Genomic DNA, 21,960 nt, shown 5'->3' on the forward strand with positions numbered 1-21,960 from the left:
AGATAGATAGATAGATAGATAGATAGATAGATAGATAGATAGATAGATAATCTGACAGATAGATAGATAGATAGATAATCTGACAGATAGATAGATAGATAGATAGATAGATAGATAGATAGATAGATAGATAGATAGATAGATAGATAGATAGGGAGGAGAAAGAAAGAAAGAAAGGGTGGAGAAAGAAAGAAAGAAAGAAAGAAAGAAAGAAAGAAAGAAAGAAAGAAAGGGAGGAGAAAGAAATAAAGAAAGAAAGAAAAAGGAGAAAGAGAAAGAAATAGATAGATAGATAGATAGATAGATAGATAGATAGATAGATAGATAGATAGATAGATAGATATGGAGGAGAAAGAAAGAAAGAAAGAAAGAAAGAAAGAAAGAAAGAAAGAAAGAAAGAAAGAAAGAAAGAAAGAAAGAAAGAAAGGGTGGAGAAAGAAAGAAAGAAAGAAAGAAAGAAAGGGAGGAGAAAGAAGAAAGAAAGAAAAAGAAAGAAAGAAAAGAAAGAAAGAAAGAAAGAAAGAAAGAAAGAAAGAAAGAAAGAAAGAGGAGAAAGAGAAAGAAAGAAAGAGAGAGATAGATAGATAGATAGATAGATAGATAGATAGATAGATAGATAGATAGATAGATAGATAGATAGATAGATAGATATATAGATAGATAGAAAGGGAGGAGAAAGAAAGAAAGAAAGAAAAAAGAAAGAAAGAAAAAGAAAGAAAGAAAGAAAAGAAAGAAAGAAAGAAAGAAAGAAAGAAAGAAAGAAAGAAAGAAAGAAAGAAAGAAAGAAAGAAAAAGGAGAAAGAGAAAGAAAGAGAGATAGATAGATAGATAGATAATCTGACAGAGAGATAGATAATCTGACAGATAGATAGATAATCTGACAGATAGATAGATAGATAGATAGATAGATAGATAGATAGATAGATAGATAGATAGATAGATAGATAGGGAGGAGAAAGAAAGAAAGAAAGGGTGGAGAAAGAAAGAAAGAAAGAAAGAAAGAAAGAAAGAAAGAAAGAAAGAAAGAAAGAAAGAAAGAAAGAAAGAAAGAAAGAAAAAGGAGAAAGAGAAAGAAAGAGAGATAGATAGATAGATAGATAGATAGATAGATAGATAGATAGATAGATAGATAGATAGATAGATAGATAGATAGATAGATAGATAGATAGATAGAAAGGGAGGAGAAAAAAGAAAGAAAGAAAGAAAGGGAGGAGAAAGAAAAAAGAAAGAAAGAAAGAAAAAGAAAGAAAAGAAAGAAAGAAAGAAAGAAATGGAGGAGAAAGAAAAAAGAAAGAAATAAAGAAAGAAAGAAAAAGGAGAAAGAGAAAGAAAGATAGATAGATAGATAGATAGATAGATAGATAGATAGATAGATAGATAGATAGATAGATAGATAGATAATCTGACAGATAGATAGAGAGATAGATAGATAGATAGATAGATAGATAGATAGATAGATAGATAGATAGATAGATAGATAGATAGATAGATAGATAGATAATCAGATAGATAATCTGACAGATAGATAGATAGATAGATAGATAGATAGATAGATAGATAGATAGATAGATAGATAGATAGATAATCAGATAGATATATAGATAGATAGATAATCAGATAGATAGATAGATAGATAGATAGATAGATAATCAGATAGATAGATAGATAGATAGATAATCTGACAGATAGATAGATAGATAGATAGATAGATAGATAGATAGATAGATAGATAGATAGATAGATAGATAGATAGATAGATAGATAGACAGATAGATAATCAGATAGATAGATAGATAGATAGATAGATAGATAGATAGATAGATAGATAGATAGATAGATAGATAGATAGATAGATAGATAATCAGATAGATAGATAATCAGATAGATAGATAGATAGATAATCTGACAGATAGATAGATAGATAGATAGATAGATAGATAGATAGATAGATAGATAGATAGATAGATAGATAGATAGATAGATAGACAGATAGATAATCTGACAGATAGATAGATAGATAGATAGATAGATAGATAGATAGATAGATAGATAGATAGATAGATAGATAGATAGATAGATAGATAATCAGATAGATAATCTGACAGATAGATAGATAGATAGATAGATAGATAGATAGATAGATAGATAGATAGATAGATAGATAGATAGATAGATAGATAATCAGATAGATAGATAGATAGATAGATAGATAGACAGATAGATAATCAGATAGATAGATAGATAGATAATCTGACAGATAGATAAGATAGATAGATAGATAGATAGATAGATAGATAGATAGATAGATAGATAGATAGATAGATAGATAGATAGATAGATAGATAGATAGATAGACAGATAGATAATCAGATAGATAGATAGATAGATAATCTGACAGATAGATAAGATAGATAGATAGATAGATAGATAGATAGATAGATAGATAGATAGATAGATAGATAGATAGATAGATAGATAATCTGACAGATAGATAATAGGGAGAGAGAAAGAAAGAAAGGTGAAGAGAGAGAGAGAGAGAGAGAGAGAGAGAAAGGGAATGAAGGCCACCCCTACATCAGTGTACAGAGTACTCACTCAGAGGCAGGAGGGACTGGATGGATATCACACTCCTCCATCTTTCCCTTCTGTTTGCTGTGCTTAAAAATTCCTGCCCACATCCCCTGTATGCCGGGGAGAGTGGGCGGGGCAGACACAAGGAGAGGAGGGGAGGAGTAAAAGCAGCTCCTCTCCTCTAACTGGCTGTGTGGGCAGCAAGGGGAGGAGATAGATGTCAGAGCTGGCTGTGATACGCCCAGCTCATCTCTCTCTCTGGAGCTCTCAGTGTGCTCCGATCCCCCTGCTGATCTGTCCCACTCGCAGCTGCCGCTTGCGCCCTAGGTGGTAGTGCGCTCCAAGCGGCTGCTTACTTCGCCTAGTGGTAGCGCCGGCCCTGCAGCACAGTAATTTGTTATGATGCTACATTGTTCCACTACTAACCTTTTATTATATGAGCCAATCTCATATATACAGATATACAATATCTCACAACAGTGAGTAAACCCCTCACATTTTGTAAATATTTTATTATATATTTTCATGTGACAACACTGAAGAAATAATACTTTACATCGTAGCAAAGTAATGAGAGTACAGCTTGTATAACTTTGCTGTCCCCTGAAAATAACTCGACACACAGCCATTATTGTTTAAACCACTGGCAACAAAAGTGAATACACCCCTAAGTGAAAATGTTCTCTCTCATACTGGTCACTGGAAGTTCAACATGGCACCTCATGGCAAAGAACTCTCTGAGGATCTGAAAAAAAGAATTGTTGCGCTACATAAAGATGGCCTAAGCTATAAGAAGATTGCCAAAGACCCCGAAACTGAGCTGCAGCACAGTGGCCAAGACCATACAGCGGTTTAAAGGGGTTGTAAAGGTAAAAAATGTTTTCCGTAAATAGCTTCCTTTACCTTAGTGCAGTCCTCCTTCTCTTACCTCATCTTTCGATTTTGCTTTTAAATGTCTTTATTTCTTCTGAGAAATTCTCACTTCTTGTTCTTCTGTCTGTAACTACACACAGTAATGCCAGGCTTTCTCCCTGGTGTGGAGAACGCCTCTTGAGGGGGGAGGGGGCGAGCAGGAGTGTCATGACGCCAACTAACACACAGCTCCTTTCTCTATCTGCAAAGTAGAGAGTGTCCTGACTCTCCTGCTCCTCCCCCCTCAAGAGTCTTTCTCCACACCAGGGAGAAAGCCTCGCATTACTGTGTGTAGTTACAGACAGAAGAACAGGAAGTGAGGATTTCTCAGAAGAAATAAGGACATTTAAAAGCAAAATCGAAGGATGAGGTAAGTGAAGGAAGACTGCACTAGGGTAAAGGAAGCTATTTAGGGAAACATTTTTTTACCTTTACAACCCCTTTAACAGGACAGGTTCGACTCAGAACAGGCCCCGCCATGGTTAACCAAAGAAGTTGAGTGCACGTGCGCAGTGTCATATCCAGAGGTTGTCTTTGGAAAATACAGTATTGCTGCAGAGGTTGAAGGGGTGGGGGGTCAGCATGTCAGTGCTCAGACCATACGCTGCACACTGCATCAAATTGGTCAGCATTGCTGTCATCCCAGAAGGAAGCCTCTTCTAAAGATGATGCACAGGAAAGCCCGAAACAGTTTGCTGAAGACACGCAGACTAAGGACATGGATTACTGGAACCATGTCCCGTGGTCTGATGAGACCAAGATAAACTTATTTGGTTCAGATGGTGTCAAGATTGTGTGGCGGCAACCAGATGAGGAGTACAAAGACAGGTTTATCTTGCCTACACTCAAGCATGGTGGTGGAAGTGTCATAGTCTGGGGCTGCAAGAGTGCTGCCGAAACTGTGGAGCTACAGTTCATTGAGGGAACCATGAATGCCAACATGTACTGTGACATACTGAGCAGAGCATGATCCCCTCCCTTCAGAGACTGGGCCTGCAGGTCAGTATTTTAATATAACCACCCCAAAAACACCTTCAAGATGACCACTGCCTTTCTAAAGAAGCTGAGAGAAAAGTAGATGGACTGGCTAAGCATGTCTCCAGACCTAAACCCTATTGAGCATCTGTGGGGCATCCACAAATGGAAGGTGGAGAAATGCAAGGTCTCTAAAATCCACCAGCTCCATGATGTCATCATGGAGGAGCGGAAGAGGACTTCAGTAGCAACCTGTGAAGCTCTGGTGAACTCCACGCCCAAGATGGAAACTCACCTGGGGGGGCGGGGACCCATCCTGCTAGCCCACGCATATAGTGAGGCCCAGGTTTGATGGGACTCATGAAGGTGGAAATGGGTTGCGCTGCAGACAATTAGCAAGTTAACACTCTCAGACTCACCAGGGCAGGCAGCTACTGTGATCTAAGGGCTAATAAACAGGCACTGGTCCCTTGCGGCACTGGGGCACAGGGATCACAGGACAATAGGGAATACAGCCTGAGCTGGGAGGTGTGCATTGAAACACAAAGGCACTGTGAATGGGTAGAAGTGGACAAACACACCGGACAACTAGAAGTGAACAGTAATGCAAAGAGACAAGAATTACTAAGTGCAAGTAGAAATTAATGGGGACACTAAGCAGAACACAGACTAGACATACACAGGAAGACACTGAGGCAGACTACAGACACAGGTGATGCTAATGAATAGCAGGCAGAAACTTACATGGGATCATGTAGGTGCAGGAAAACTAAAAGCTGGCAACAGTACACAAGGGAAACAGAGGCAGAAGGACACTGCAATGCTTAATGAACACAAAAGGTGCAAGGATACAGGTTGCAAGTAAGAACACTTACTAGTTACTGAGGACAGAGTGAGACTCTGGGGTTATGCGATCACACTGGAAGGAACGGGGACATGTTACAGACACTAGGAACAAGAGGTCAGACTACAGGATCACTAGGAATCTTGGGGTCACTCTTCTTAGAAAGGTAGGGACACAAGGAAGCACTGAGGGTACACTAGGAATCTTCCCTGCTAGGAAACACAGCAGCCACTAGGACTGTTCTTGGGAAACACTGGTGGGACCTGGTTCTAGTAACACCAGCTGTTGTTTAGCCAATGCCTGAGCAGATAAGCCCAGCTTAAAGCAGAGTTCCACCCTAAAAAATGAACTTTCTATTAACAGCTTGCATTTAATGAAAACAATAGATAAAAATAAATCTTTACTCACTTCTATCTGGCTGTTACTAAAATTATGCCCAGAACTCCGCTTTAAATAGAAAGGGAGATGCCCTGGCTGGGCTTGTACCTAATCAAATCAACTGCAGGTGGTTAACCAATCTTAAATACAAATCTTGTGGGATAACAGGTAATGGCAGAACCTTACAAGTTAAAGCTATGGAACTACATGTACATGCACCATTATGCCTGCTGGTGTTTGGGAATAGAGGTGACATATCAGCAGCAAAGTTGCAGATATGTAACATGTGTAAGGGGTTAGCTTGGTAGTGGGGGTGTGTGACCTCCTGAGTGGGTTCACTACACACTGAATTATACAGAGAGGCAGCCATGGGTGGTTGAAAAAACAAGGGTTATGGTTTATTCTTCCATATTGATGGAAACAAGTGCAAGCATCCAAACAGCATAAACAAAACAAAACATAAAATAAACCCTGGCTACTTGGGCCGTCTACCTTCACAACACAGGAACCTACCTATGGAGTCTGGCACAACCTACTGCTGGGCAGACACTGCTGGTCTTCCAGCAGAAAACAATAGTCTTTTTGATTTTTTTATCACACAGCAAAAATATCAACAACCACTTCACCTTCAGAAGTCTTCCTCAGCTCACTGCTCTCCTTAACTCAACAAGCCTCAGGATGCAGCATTCAGTAGTAATCCTCTGGACAACTTATAGAGGCCTTAATTTTTCCATTCTGAACAGCTGAAGCTATCCAATGTCCTTAAACCTTTCTGGCTACCTCTGCAGCCGACACCTGATAGTAATTTTTTAAATTTTCTAAACAAGGCAGAAATGTATCTCCTGTCTGTGACAAAACCCCCAGATTTACCTGACTTCCTGTCACACATAGTTATAATAAAGTTACAGATGACAGTTCATTAAATGAATAGAACTACATTTAAGATGCTGATATATTTTAAAACAATTACAAAAAGTTAAATTTAAATGCTAAATTCATTGCAGTTAAATGTACTACCATGCAGTCAATGTCAAACCCAAGTTAGCAGAACAGCCATATCGTTTGAAGCAAAGTCATGTTATTAGACCTACTAAGACTGTTAGCAAGGCTTGAAGCATCTAACTTCAATTTTTCTTTCCCTAACAAAGCACTATTGCCATTTTTTCTTTTTTCTTTGTTATATGCATATGATTCCCACAGCTTGTTTCTACTTTTTTCATCAGTTGTTGCATATGCAAGCAAGCCAGGAATCTGGTACTACAGCTGAAGAGGTTAAGCATTGTGTAGCAAGGTGACAGCTGAATGTGCAACTAATTCACCATAGGGGCTTTTTTCAGCTGACCACCAAACCACTGTAAATAATAAAAAAAGATGTCATTAGACCTCACCTAAACTGATTTCCTCAAACAACCCTCAACCATCACTTTGAGAAGTATTGTTCACCCTAAAGGTGACTCTCCTTTTGAGAATACTAGTTTAGTTTCTATACTCTCGTTGTTGCTGGAACAAATGTAGATCTAAGGAATTCTGACACTTTAACATTAGCTAAAGGCAGTCATTCAAAGGAGCTTGTTCTGTAATGGTGAAGACATTTTGCGGCTTATCCAATCCACTCTTTTATCTCTGAGTGCCAGGAACATACCCCATACTGGTTTGGCCAGCGAGAAGCGATGCTGTAGGAGCAAGTGAGTTTTCACTTTGGTGTCTTAGGCTGGGTGCACACATATGCGAATTGGATGCGGTTTCTCCACATCTAAATCACATGACATGCAAGTGTGACTGGCTCTCAATTGAGCCGCTTCACACATGTTTGGGGTGGCCACGGTCTGGATTGAAAAAGGGTCATATGCGTGTTTTTGTCTGGTTCAGGTGCAAATTCAGACAAAAACTCAGACCTGAATTGCACCTGAACCGGTGAATAGACATGCATCGGACCCCAGGCATAAACCCACAGCTGCACATATGTGAGTCCAGCCTTACTGATCCCGTAGACCTAGGTGGTACAAGAACATGTGAAATGTTGTTATAATTGCAGAAGTTTGAGAACCGTCAATAACAAAAAAATAAAATACATTTTTCTGTTCTTACTTTTTATTCTTTAGCCTTATTCGTGGTCCTGGGATTTTTGGTGAAGTGACCGTTTATTGGAATATAACTCCTGCTTACACAAGTGACTTTGTTGAGACATCAGGAATGGTTACACTGAGAGACAGGCAGTCAGCTGCTATCATCAGTATACAGGTATGTGTAGGTAAATGTTTAGTGTATATGTTATATATTAGGAATTTAGGATTGATCAGTTTGTCTGGTTTAGGAGTGCCAGTTTTTGGTTTCTTCCCTAAAACTATTGTATGGTTTTTATAACGAATAAATAGCTGGTTTATATGTTTTTAAACCAATATTTTACATGTGTATTTTTTTACTAAATGTGTAAAGTCTTTGCATTACAAATAAACACTTAGGCCCGGATTCTCAGTGGAGATACGACGGCGTATCTCCAGATACGCCGTCGTATCTCTGCGTTGCGCCGTCGTATCTATGCGCCTGATTCTTAGAATCAGTTACGCATAGATATCTGTTAGATCCGACAGGCGTAAATCTCTTACGGCGTCGGATCATAACTGCATTTTTACGCTGGCTGCTAGGTGGCGCTTCCGTCGAATTCCGCGTTGAGTATGCAAATTAGCTAGATACGCGAATTCCCGAACGTACGCCCGGCTGACGCAGTAAAGTTACGCCGTTTACGTTAGGCTTTTCCCGGCGTATAGTTGCCCCTGCTATATGGTGGCATAAGTGCGGCGTAACAATGTTAAGTATGACCGTCGTTCCCGCGTCAAAATTTGAAAAAGTTACGTTGTTTGCGTAAGTCGTCCGTGAATGGGGCTGGACGTCATTTACGTTCACGTCAAAACCAATGACGTCCTTGCGGCGTACTTTGGAGCAATGCACACTGGGAAATTCCACGGACGGCGCATGCGCCGTTCGGGAAAAACATCAATCACGTCGGGTCACAGTACATTTACATAAAACACGCCCCCCTGATCCAAATTTGAATTAGGCGGGCTTACGCCGGCCGATTTACGCTACCCTGCCGCACTTGCCCGTCTAAGTTGTGGAGGCGTAACGTAAAGTGAATACGTTACGCCCGCACAAAATTACGCCGCTGGACGAGAATCTGGCCCTCAAAGCGGAGGTCCACACAAAAAGTGAACCTCCGCTTTTCGGAACCCTCCCCCCATCTGGTGTCACATTTGGCACCTTTCAGGGGGAGGGGGGTGCAGACACCTGCATAATACAGGTATTTACACCCACTTCCGGACATAGAAGAGTCACGCCCCCCCTGCTGCCTTCTGGGAAACACACTGGTCCCAGAAGACAGCGGGGACCAGTGAGGATGCGCAGCGCGACTGCATGCGCAGTAGAGAATGGGAAGTGAAGCTACAACGCTTCACTTCCTGATTCCCTCACCGAGGATGGCGGCGGGGACAGCTGAGAGCTCTGCTTCGGCTGCTGACATTGCAGGCACCCTGGACAGGTAAGTGTCCATTTATTAAAAGTCAGCAGCTGCTGTATTTGTAGCTGCTGGCTTTTAATGTTTTCTTTTTTAGGCGGACCTCCGCTTTAATACAATCTATATGAAAAAGATCCCTTGAACATTAAGGGTTATCCACATAGTCAGCACAGCAGGAGCTATAGCCTGTTTGCTCACTTTGTCCGAGTCCAAGGCTTGGATGGAGTGTCCAATAGTGGATAAGTTACTGTGAATAATCATTTAAATGTTTGTGTGTATATTAAGTTTGAGCTGTTGAGATTGGTAAACTGGCTTTTTTTAAAAGATAGTAAGGTTGCAGAGGAAAATATGTGAAAATAAGGCTTCCAAAGCTCCTCCTGCTGGCTAGTAAGACTATATAATATTTATTTTTAACATTTCATATTTACCTGGCAAAAAAAAAAAAGAGATATTTTTTAAAAACTTTTTTTTCATGACTGATCATATTACAGTAGGTGAACCCGATTTTGTGTCAATCTCGCTCTCTTTCTCGGCGAGATTGAGCACCTACGAGCCCCATCGCGGGAGCCAGCGCCGAGCTGGCTTGCCGCGATGGAGACAGAGCCGTCATAGAAGCGACGGGAGATCCGACTTGGATTCCCGCCAATTCTACACGTGTGCGGCGTTTGTTATGAATCCTGAGGGGGAAGTCCCCGCCGGATTTTAAATAAAAATCCGGCATGGGTCCCCCCCTCAGGAGCATACCGGGCCCTTAGGTCTGTTATGGGTTGTAAGGAGAGCCCCCCTACGCCGAAAAAAACGGCATAGGGGGTCCCCCTACAATCCATACCAGACCCGTATCCAAAGCACGCTACCCGGCCAGCCAGGAAGGGAGTGGGGACGAGCGAGCGCCCCCCCCCCCCTCCTGAGCCGTACCAGGCTGCATGCCCTCAACATGGGGGGGTTGGGTGCTCTGGGGCAGGGGGGCGCACTGCGGCCCCCCCACCTCAGAGCACCCTGTCCCCATGTTGATGAGGACAGGGCCCCTTCCCGACAACCCTGGCCGTTGGTTGTCGGGGTATGCGGGCGGGAGGCTTATCGGAATCTGGGAGCCCCCTTTAATAAGGGGGCCCCCAGATACCGGCCCCCCACCCTAAGTGAATGAGTATGGGGTACATCGTACCCCTACCCATTCACCTGCAAGAAAAGTGGTAAAAACACAAATAAACCACACAGGGTATTAAAATATTTTATTAGTCTGCTCCGGAGGCCGCCCCCTGTCTTCTTTATTAGCTCTTTTACCAGGGGGAGCTTCTTCTTTGACGTCTTCGGGTGGGTGGGGGCCGCCGTCTGGTTCTCTTCCACCGCCGGGGGGGGGTGGCTTTTAAAAAAGCCCCCACCCCCCCGGCGGGTTGTCTTCGGCGGGGCTCTTCTTCTTCCGCTATCCCGACGGGTCTTCTCCACTATCCGGGGGGTCTCCTTCTATGTTCGCCGCTCTCCGCTGTTGACTCGTCGCACCCCGGTTCTTCGTCTCGCAGTCCGGTCCCTTCTTCCGTGCTGTACGTCTTCTTCCGTGCTGTGAGTTCTTCTTCCGTGCTGTGACGTCATGTTCTTCACTTCTCTTCTTCTCCCGATGTTGACACGCCGGCGGAGAAGACCCGTCGGGATAGCGGAAGAAGAAGAGCCCCGCCGAAGACAACCCGCCGGGGGGGTGGGGGCTTTTTTAAAAGCCACCCCCCCCGGCGGTGGAAGAGAACCAGACGGCGGCCCCCACCCACCCGAAGACGTCAAAGAAGAAGCTCCCCCTGGTAAAAGAGCTAATAAAGAAGACAGGGGGCGGCCTCCGGAGCAGACTAATAAAATATTTTAATACCCTGTGTGGTTTATTTGTGTTTTTACCACTTTTCTTGCAGGTGAATGGGTAGGGGTACGATGTACCCCATACTCATTCACTTAGGGTGGGGGGGCCGGTATCTGGGGGCCCCCTTATTAAAGGGGGCTCCCAGATTCCGATAAGCCTCTCGCCCGCATACCCCGACAACCAACGGCCAGGGTTGTCGGGAAGAGGCCCTGTCCTCATCAACATGGGGACAGGGTGCTCTGAGGTGGGGGGGCCGCAGTGCGCCCCCCTGCCCCAGAGCACCCAACCCCCCCATGTTGAGGGCATGCAGCCTGGTACGGCTCAGGGGGGGGGGGGGGGCGCTCGCTCGTCCCCACTCCCTTCCTGGCTGGCCGGGTAGCGTGCTTTGGATACGGGTCTGGTATGGATTGTAGGGGGACCCCCTATGCCGTTTTTTTCGGCGTAGGGGGGCTCTCCTTACAACCCATAACAGACCTAAGGGCCCGGTATGCTCCTGAGGGGGAGACCCATGCCGGATTTTTATTTAAAATCCGGCGGGGACTTCCCCCTCAGGATTCATAACAAACGCCGCACACGTGTAGAATTGGCGGGAATCCAAGTCGGATCTCCCGTCGCTTCTATGACGCGCTTGCTAGGATGTGCTGTCACTATTCCAGTGAGTGCGAGATGTCGGCGAGATCTCGGCACCATGTCGCCGAGTATCAGCGCGACGCTGTCGTGCTAAAAACACAATATCACAAACACCTACTGTAAGTAAAAACAAAAAACGAATTTTCCCTACTAAAACATAGTTGCCAAAGATGTTTGCTCTTTCATTGTTTGTTTCCCTGTGTTATTAACCATTTTAACACTTGTAGATGGCAACAATGCTTTTATGCATTGTTGTTTTACTACTATTAAAATAGTATTGCTGCATTAAAGTATGTTGTAATCAAGCAACTATAATACAAAAATATTAATATTTAATTAGTGTATTTGAAACTGTTATTTTATGCACCATCTTGGTTTCATGTAGGCTGTGGATGACAATGTACCTGAAGAAAAAAGCTTCTACCAGTTGTACCTCAGCAAAATCAGTGAAGGAGGAATTATAAATGAATCCACGCGATTAGCAAATGTAACCATGGCTTCCAGCGATTTTCCATATGGATTGTTTCAATTTTCACAGACATTGTTACAGATTTCAGAAGAAACACAATGGGTAAACAAAACTTTTTGACATATTTTTTCTATAGATTTAAATTATGCTTTAATATAGCCAAAGTGCATGTTTTGGATAAAGGATATTGTTACATTTGGCAAATTAGTTTTAGCCATAACAAAACTGATACAGTTGTGTTCACTGTAAACAATTTCATATATGTCATAAGTGATAGAACCCCAAAAATGAAATGATCACATCCAAAAAGCTAGTACTAAGTAATTTTCAAATATCCTGGCTGTAAACCTAAACAAAGCACCAAATCGTAAAGTTGACTTCAATCTATCTCCCAGATGTAACACTTATGCCTTGTACACATGATCGGAATTTCCGATGAATAAATTAGACGGAATTTTTCATCGGATATTCCGACTGTGTGTGTGCTCCATCTGAGTTTTTACATCAGAACTTCCGATGGACTTAGAAAGAGAACATGAAAAATTTCTATTGCAAATTCCGATCGTCTGTGTGGAACTCCGACAGGGAAAAAAACAGGCATGCTCAGAATCAAGTCGACGCATTCTCAGAAGCATTGAAATTCATTTTTCTCAGCTCGTCATAGTGTTGTACGTCACCGCGTTTTTGGACGGTCGGAATTTGGTGTGACCATGTGTATGCAAGACAGCTTGAACGGAATTCCGTTGGAGTTTATCCCGACGGAAATTCCAATTGTGTGTACGGGGCATTAGTAGAACTCCAGCCCTAAATGTAACTGTTAACCTACCTTCACCTAAATGTACTCCAAAGTCAGTAGTTGTCAACCAACTTTGATATGGGGCCTCTAATATTACTAAAGTGCTGATCCTAGCCTCCCTGGGGCCCTAAGCAAAATGACATGTCACATTAAAGCTGAGAAGCGGGGGGCGCTGCCGACAGTGACTGAAAATTACTTCTCACCAGGCGAGGCCTCTAGTAATTTGGGGGGCCCTCCGCAGCTTGCATAGTGAGCCTATAGGGCGGATCGGCCCTGGCTGTACATAATACGTGGATATAATGCTAAAGAAAGCTTTTAGAGACGCTTTTAGAGACGGCAGACATGCAACAGGAGATGGCCAGACATTATGGGCATGCTACAAGAGATGGTCAAACATGAGCTGAATGCTAAAGGAAATGGTCAGAGACTCCGAATTGATGGAGAAAAGTTTCAATGGCTTGAATAGGCACCAAAACGCTCCTAAGAGCTGGACTGTAGGCGGCAAAGTGCAACATATGGTTCCTTGGCCCAAGTTTGAGTAACAGGGCCTTAAACCTCACTTCTGATCTCAGAAATTAGTTATAATGGGGAGAAAGCACTGCACTTCTTTAAAAGCATCAGTGTAACCCTCGTACAGCTATTGTTTATTAGTGTTGCTCACGAATATTCGCATTGCGAATATTCGACTCGAATATAGCATATTCGAGAAATCGCGCTATATTTCGAATTTCGCGGTGAATATTCGCAATTCCGAATATTCGCATTTTTTCAATTTGATTTTTAAAACAGATCACATCCTATCGACGTCTAAAAGCATTGCTGGTATGATTAGAGACCCTGGGCCGAGTAGCTAAGCTGAGGCGATCCTATTATGTTGCCAAATTGAAAAAAAAAAAATTGCGATTTTTCGCTATTGCGAATGCGAAAATGATTGCGAATTTTCGATAACTGTGGTAGGAGAACTCTGATTGTCTCTGATGCAAAAGGGGGGGGCTTTGTGTATGTGTATGTGTATGTTATGAATATTTGTATGTTTGATATTATTATTTTTTGTAAGAAGGAAAAAATTGCGCATACCTTAAAAAAGGGGAGAATACAGCAGCAACTCAAAAATGTTATACAACATAAATTAATACAAGACAGAAAATGGAGTCGCTCTACAAGAATAAAAAATATGTCTAGTGACAAGACATGTGGGCAAATTATAAAATAAGCAAGCGCAAATAACTTGTGAAATACACAGTGAAACAAATATATAAAGAAATATAGTCCCAATAATAGAAAAATAATCTTTCATAAAAATGTCTTTGATATGTGAAGTGAAAAAAAGTCCAAAGCATGCAGCATGAACGTGTTCAATCTTCAAGGTGTTTGATTGACAAACGGCTGTGACAGATGGATAGAGTAAAGAATCACCACCAATGCAAAACACTTTTTATTTTCTATTGTAAAATATCAAGAATATTCTGAGCCAATCAGAGTGCTCCTTCCGCATTTGCCGAATATTCGCAATTATTTTGTATTGTAAAATATCAAGAATATTCTGAGCCAATCAGAGTGCTCCTTCTGCATTTGCCGAATATTCGCAATTATTTTGTATTGTAAAATATCAAGAATATTCTGAGCCAATCAGAGTGCTCCTTCTGCATTTGCCGAATATTCGCAATTATTTTGTATTGTAAAATATCAAGAATATTCTGAGCCAATCAGAGTGCTCCTTCTGCATTTGCCGAATATTCGCAATTATTTTGTATTGTAAAATATCAAGAATATTCTGAGCCAATCAGAGTGCTCCTTCTGCATTTGCCGAATATTCGCAATTATTTTGTATTGTAAAATATCAAGAATATTCTGAGCCAATCAGAGTGCTCCTTCCGCATTTGCCGAATATTCGCAATTATTTTGTATTGTAAAATATCACGAATATTCTGAGCCAATCAGAGTGCTCCTACAGCATTTCTCGAAATTGCGCAATAAATATCGCATTCGCATGTTGCGATATTTCGATAAAATATCACGAATATTCTGAGCCAATCAGAGCGCTCCTCCAGCATTTCTCGAAATTGCGCAATAAATATCGCATTCGCATGTTGCGATATTTCGATAAAATATCACGAATATTCTGAGCCAATCAGAGTGCTCCTACCGCAGTTATCAAAAAATCGCAATTATTTTCGCATTCGCAATAGCGAAAAATCGCAATCATTTACTTTCGATAAAATATCACGAATATTCGAATTTAGCGAATATATCTCGAATATTCGAATATATATTCGAGATATATCGCGAAATCGAATATGGCATATTCTGCTCAACACTATTGTTTATATATACTTTTATTGCTCACACTGGGGTCACTATACCAGCATTAGAAGTTCATGACACTGGCTTCAAGATGCTGCTTTTGAATTTCCATACAGTGCTACTTTTCAATTTAGCAAATAATCACCCTAAAGTGGAACTTTAGTCAGAAAATAAAATCCTGCTAGATCACCCCAGGCTTTTTGCAGGTATAGTTATGTAAAACATTAAAAATAAGTGCCTTCACTGTTTAAAATCCAGTAATACACGGTCTCATCCTGCTCTGCACATGCTCAGGCATTTTTAGGCACTGTTAAGTTTGTTGAGGTCGATCTGCTGATAGCCTTAAAGGGGAATTAAACCCTCCTATCATTTACAGCCAAGGAAGCTACTTCTGTTTGATCTGAAACTGCCATGGTGGTGCTGCACATGTGTTCAGTTATGACACCAAACATTTGATAGTTTGACAGTTTGGTTCAGGACTCAAGCAAATGTGAAATTTAGCGATCCCAGCATTCCAGGAAAGTAACTTTTTTTTTAAACTGTTAAATCAATGGGTTTAGTTTCGCTTTATGATTTACTGCTTCTCAGGGCCTCTGGGCTTCAGTAAAATGGCAGCTTCCAGCAAGAAGAAGCAGGAGCAATGATGGAGGCAATTTACAACACATTCATTTTGGTAGCATAATTATTAATGTGGAATGTATGTTCCTTGCTGAAGAACTTTATGTTTATCATGTTGTTATGGGTAAAGTTCCACTTTAAAGCAGAGTATGTATTGAAGTGTAACAGTGGTTTAACAAAAATGTACAGAATGTGATCAGTTAATATAACACTCTAGCATAACATGTTTACCACTCTATTTGCATTCACCACTAAAAGTTACTTAGTAGTAAATCCTGGTGGCTGCTACAAATAATATGTTATGTATTCACCTCACTTATATATATCTCCCTGTGATTACTGAGCGACAAACAGTGCAGTATTTAGAATGTATGCCACCCATGAATGATAATGCTGTTTCATAGAGAATGCACTCATTTTGTCCCTGTTATATGAGCATCACTGTAGAAACTCACTAAGAGCCTGCAGAGAATAATGAGAAAGACGTGTTATTTGAGCTTTAAAAGATTCTTGTGAACCCTCTTAGCAATCTAATCAGTTACCACGTCAGAGTCCCCCCCCCACAGCAGGTGTCCACGTCAGGGTCCCCCCCCCCCACAGCAGGTGTACCCCCACAGCAGGTGTCCCCATCAGAGTCCGCCCCACAGCAGGTGTCCCCATCAGAGTCCCCCCCACAGCAGGTGTCCCCATCAGAGTCCCCCCCACAGCAGGTGTCCCCATCAGAGTCCCCCCCACAGCAGGTGTCCCCATCAGAGTCCCCCCCCACAGCAGGTGTCCCCATCAGAGTCCCCCCCACAGCAGGTGTCCCCATCAGAGTCCCCCCCACAGCAGGTGTCCCCATCAGAGTCCCCCACAGCAGGTGTCCCCATCAGAGTCCCCCCCACAGCAGGTGTCCCCATCAGAGTCCCCCCCACAGCAGGTGTCCCCATCAGAGTCCCCCCCACAGCAGGTGGTGGGGGGTGGAATCAGTGTCAGTGGTGGGGGGTAGGGATGAGTGTCAGTGGTGGGGGGTAGGGATGAGTGTCAGTGGTGGGGGGTAGGGATGAGTGTCATTGGTGGGGGGTAGGGATGAGTGGCTGTGCTGGTGGGGGGTGGGATTAGTGGCTGTGGTGGGGGGGTAGGGATGAGTGGCTGTGGTGGTGGGGGGGTGGGATGGAATCAGTGGGGGTGGTGGTGGGGACTGACTGGGTACATTGGCAGCGCTAGGTGCCAGAATCAGAGACACTTACTTTCTGTCAGTGTTCTCTCATTTTTTCCTTGCATAGCTTCATGTCTCTCTGGGTCCCCTCTGCTCCACGTGTCTCTGCAGCTCCTCCCCCACTACCTTCTCTCACTTGGTGTCAGCAGTGTCTGCCCCACCTCCCTACATTCTCTCTGTCCCTGGATAGGCGAGGGCGGGGCAGTCCACAGTCTCAGGCTGCCTCTGCCTTCTCTCTCTCCCCTCAGTGAGCGACAGCCCAAATCCCTGCGGTGTAACAAACCAACACACGCCGCCCTCGCAACAGCAGCCAGAGTGGACGGGCATGCAGGCTCCTGCTCGGGGGCCCCAGGCCAGCTCGCGGCCCCAAGCAGTTGCTTGTTTTGCCTGTCTTGTCCCGACGGGCTTGGAGCCAAACAAGACAAAGGAGCAAGTTAACATTTCTTGCTATTTGCCTGAACTCAACTCAGGTACCTTTCACTCTACCCACTGAAAGACTGATGTTGATTTTAGATCACTGAGAAGAAGTGTATATTACACATTCAATAAAATAGGGTCAGCTATACTATGAAGAAATATCAGTGCCTAACACCAGGGTCACATAATGTCCAGATGATTACTGACTGAACCCTACTCTCTGTGTGATGGTACTCCATAGCCTGTGGGTAAAGGAGGATAATTGCGCTAAACCAAATCATAAATTTATGCCAAACAAACAATTTAGGCATCTGCCCAAGTGCATGTGCTAAACATCTAAATTAACACTCTAAGATATAAACAATTATGTAAATCGCATAGAGTCAGGGGGCCCAAAGCCACCTAGCCCTGCTAGGAAGTAGTATGTGAAAAACCCAGTGATAAATGCCACAAGTTACTGTGCAACAAAACACCGCGGCCACAATAGTACTAGTAAAAATAAACCACTAAAGTGGTAAGTGAAGTCCGTGAAGTCCAAAATGAATAAATGAAAAATAAGTGGTAAGTCCAAATAGCAGGGAAGACACCCGTGTAAACTGCAGAAATTATGTTGTTAGGCACCAGACGTGAATCCACCACCAATCATGCAGCTGCTTACCAGAAATCAAGGTCCTGCCGGACCACTATCAGCATATCTCTCAACCATAGATTTTAGATCAGCAGTGAATCCTCCACTGGCGCTAGAACCATGCCAGGCTCAACGATGGGTATAAAAGACAAAACAGAGCTCCACATAGCATAAAATCTGGGTGATTTATTTAAAACCAAATTTTCAAAGACGAAGTTGCCTACACACCATCGTTTTCTCACAATGATCTTGCAAAGTGAGGTTACGTTCCACCACGTTTTACCATTGAAGCTTGCTTCATAAGTAGCTTCTGGGCATGCGTGGATGAAAAAACGTCTTAGAAAACGACGTTTTTTGCTACACACGGTCAATTTCTGTAAAGTAAAAAGTGCACTTTTTTACAAGACATAAAACGACGTTTTCCCCCACACACAGTCAATTAAAGTGACGTTTTTAAAAACGTCATTTTTTTTCATCACATAAAGTGATGGTGTGTACGCGGCATTAGAGTGTTAATTTAGATGTTTAGCACATGCACTTGGGCAGATGCCTAAATTGTTTGTTTGATATAAATTTATGATTTGGTTTAGCGCAATTATCCTCCTTTACCCATTACTATTTTGTTTATACACAATTTAATTGCCGCTTATTATTCCGATTTTGATTCACCTTAGCGCAGTTGTTTCCAAATTTTCTTTACTCCATAGCCTGTGAATGCTGCAGCAAACTTGGTGGCAGAGCTTTTTTGCCGAGGAAAACGGTTGTGTGTATGTTTTTCATCGAGAAAACTGTTGTGGAACTCGATGAGAAAAAAAGAGAACAAGTTCTCTTTTTCCTCGTCTGGAGTCTCAATTTCCTCGTCGTGTTCCTCGTCGGGCTGGTTTTCGTAGAGAAACACGTTCGTGTGTATGCTTAGAAACCCGCACATGCTCAGAAGGGTGGCGCCAGTGGAATCAAACTTCCCCTTTATAGTGCCGTCGTACGTGTTTTACGTAACCGCGTTTGAGAAGTTGTTGTTTTTCACAGTTATGTCTAAAAAATATTGTATAGACTATGGTATCCCTTTAAAGTAAACCTGTGCTGTCCAAATCCTTGCACTGACTGCTGGTCCACTATCACACCTTATTTAAGGCTGGATGTATTATGTTTAGGATTATGAGAGGCCTGGCCCCAAGCTATCTCTGCTCTCGTTTTCATAAACAAACTTTTGTTCGATCACTCAGATCTACCGGCAGAGATCTCCTCTTCATCTCGGTGCCCAAGAAGATTCGGTGTGGTGGCCGGTCCTTCTCCCACCAGGGTGCCGTTCTGTGGAATAGCCTCCCTGTCAAGCTCCAGGAGGCTCCTACTATTCTTGTCTTCCGCGGGTTACTGAAGACTTGGCTTTTCACCCAAGCCTTCCCTGCGTAGCCTCTCTCTTCCACCCTTTCTGCCACTCTGTGCTGCTTCTGGTTCCTGGGTCCTCTTTTCCCAGGAACTCTGCTATGCGCATTGGGACCCTTCAGGGGAAGACCGCGCTATATTAAGATACCTCTCAACTCAACTCAAATCAATAGGTTATCTTAATTACTCTCCTCCCAGCAACATATACTTACATTTCCTAGGGCTTTGCTATGTTAAGTGGTGAGAGAATTTTCAGTCCTATGTAAAATCCAAGCCATGACAAAGGGAGAAGTAACGTGCTATACCTGAAGGTACTCTTGCTGCTTGAATTGCAGCAGTGAGGATTAGAAAAGAAGGTAAATTCTGTTGAAAAGGGAGGGAAGCTATAGTAATTGTCTGTATTGCTTTTTACAGCAAAGTACATGTTTACTTAAAAAAAAAAAAAAAAAAAGGATTACATCAGGAAATAGAAAATCAGTTTAAAATGGAATCAGAATTGGTGAAATGCTAAATCTGATTGGTAGCTTTTGTCAACAGCTTCAATGCTATTCTTATTTTCTTGTATCCAGGTTTAATGAATCAGCCCCTAATTATTTATTTGTGTTATTAACAGATAAACATGACAATCTCCAGAATAGGTGGAACCTATGGAAATGTTCAGCTGATATATCAAACCAAGAATGGGTCAGCACTAAGTGGGTTGGATTATACAAATACTTCTGGAGAACTTCTGTTCAAACCAAATGAAACAATGAAAGGTCTTTCTATAGAGATTAAAAATGATGTTCTACCGGAAGGTCCAGAGGATTTTTTTGTTATCATTACAGAGGTGAAACTTGTAGGAAGGTAAGCCATTTAGCACACACACAACAATTTTAAGTGTTTATACAGGAAAAAGGAGTTATCAACATACAATTTATTTTGACTATTGGAAAGAGACATCTTCATTATCTCCTCCTACTCTCGCATACAGTTTTTTTTCCAACACTATCAGTAATCATAGCATATGCAGTACTCCCTTGGCATTATGCTTGCCTGTGGCTGTATTAAGTTACTCATAGGCACAGTCCTCTTAGAATCCAAGCAATGTTTGAGTGGGTGACTAAGGGCTACAACCAGAAGAAAAACATCCATCAGCCAGGTTGCAATATAATGGAATGGTATCTGAGTTTGCTAACCATGAAGCTTGGAAATTAGAAAATGAATGTAAACATGAGTATTTTATTTAGCACTTAGGGCCCTTTCACATGGGGCTCCACTTTAGCTCAGCAGGGATCGCTCCGTAGATCCCTGCTGAGCATGCAGGTGACAGGTCTGTCTCTGCACACTATGCAGGGACCGACCTGTCAGAGTGTCGCTCTCCTCTATGGGGGATCGGATGACAACGGACCATAGAGTCCTTCATCATCTGATCCGCCAGACGGATGGAAAAGTAGGGTTTTCCTCCGTCACACTTTGGCAGATCAGAGCGGGTTGGATGTCAGCAGGCATGTCACAGATGACATCCGTGGCTCCATAGAGGAGTACGGAGCGCCCGTTCAGGTCCGCCTAAAAAACTGGAAAGGGCCCTTACTCAGATAATCCATGAAAATGAAGGTAATAGCTATTCTAGTAATCAAACCTTTTTTGCCATTTAAGAGATTTAAAACAAGAACTAGCAATCTTGCAAGATTAAAAAAAATCCAGATCCAAGATTTTTGCATTTAAGGAACTTTGATAGTCAGGTCACTGGCTACCCATGTCTCCTCAGCAATGAATACTTCCAGGAATGTCAGATGCCTCTGTACCCTGCCACAATCCATGGTTCCATCCTCCTAATCCTTTTGTCACTACAGGATTCAGCAGTGATGTAGGGTTGGGAGGATGAAGCAACTGTGTGAGGTGGGAAATACAGGTATTATCGGTGAAATATATATATATAGTAATATTTTTCTTTATACAGGAGCTACGACCATACAATTAGAGAACACGGGCTACAGATAGATCAACCTCCTCTGATGGGAAACAGTTCAATGGTCCGAGTCATTATTCTTCCTAACGACAATGCAGAAGGAGTTATCGAGTTTGATCCACAGTTCACTGCAGTCCAAGGTAATTTATATTTTCTTTGTTGTTACAAAGTGTTGCCAATAACTCATTACAGTTTTTAGCCTCTAAAGCTCATGAGCACCCATTTGTTTTTAAATGATACATACAGTGTACTACAACATACTTGTCTGCTTGTCAATAGAAAGTAAGCATCTTCCTTAACCAATGTACCGAGATAACCTGATATAATGTTGCGCCAGTAGGAACTAACATGTGTTCCACATATTATAGAGTTGCTGTATATCATTGAATGCTGAAGATTGCATATGTAAAATTCACCACTCCTACAATGTCCAAAACAGTTTTTGTTTTAAAATAAGATCATACTATTGACTATTGATCAGTGTGTAATCTTCTAATGTTTATCATGCTGTAAATATGGTATTTTTTTTTTTGTA

The 21,960-nt window shown here is 42.3% G+C and overlaps 1 protein-coding gene across 1 annotated transcript in view; it reads left to right on the top strand.

Moving 5' to 3' along the window:
• The window catches only part of ADGRV1 (adhesion G protein-coupled receptor V1), a 576,045-nt gene that overhangs the window by 245,384 nt on the left and 308,701 nt on the right, over nt 1-21,960 (top strand). Inside the window, exons 63-66 of the mRNA XM_040342090.1 lie at nt 7,783-7,921; nt 12,047-12,232; nt 20,088-20,320; nt 21,417-21,565. Coding sequence (XP_040198024.1) covers nt 7,783-7,921; nt 12,047-12,232; nt 20,088-20,320; nt 21,417-21,565 — 707 coding nt within the window. The remainder of the gene's footprint in view (nt 1-7,782; nt 7,922-12,046; nt 12,233-20,087; nt 20,321-21,416; nt 21,566-21,960) is intronic.

The sequence above is a fragment of the Rana temporaria genome, chromosome 1 (assembly GCF_905171775.1).
Source record: "Rana temporaria chromosome 1, aRanTem1.1, whole genome shotgun sequence".
In the NCBI taxonomy this organism is placed as follows: Eukaryota; Metazoa; Chordata; class Amphibia; order Anura; family Ranidae; genus Rana; species Rana temporaria.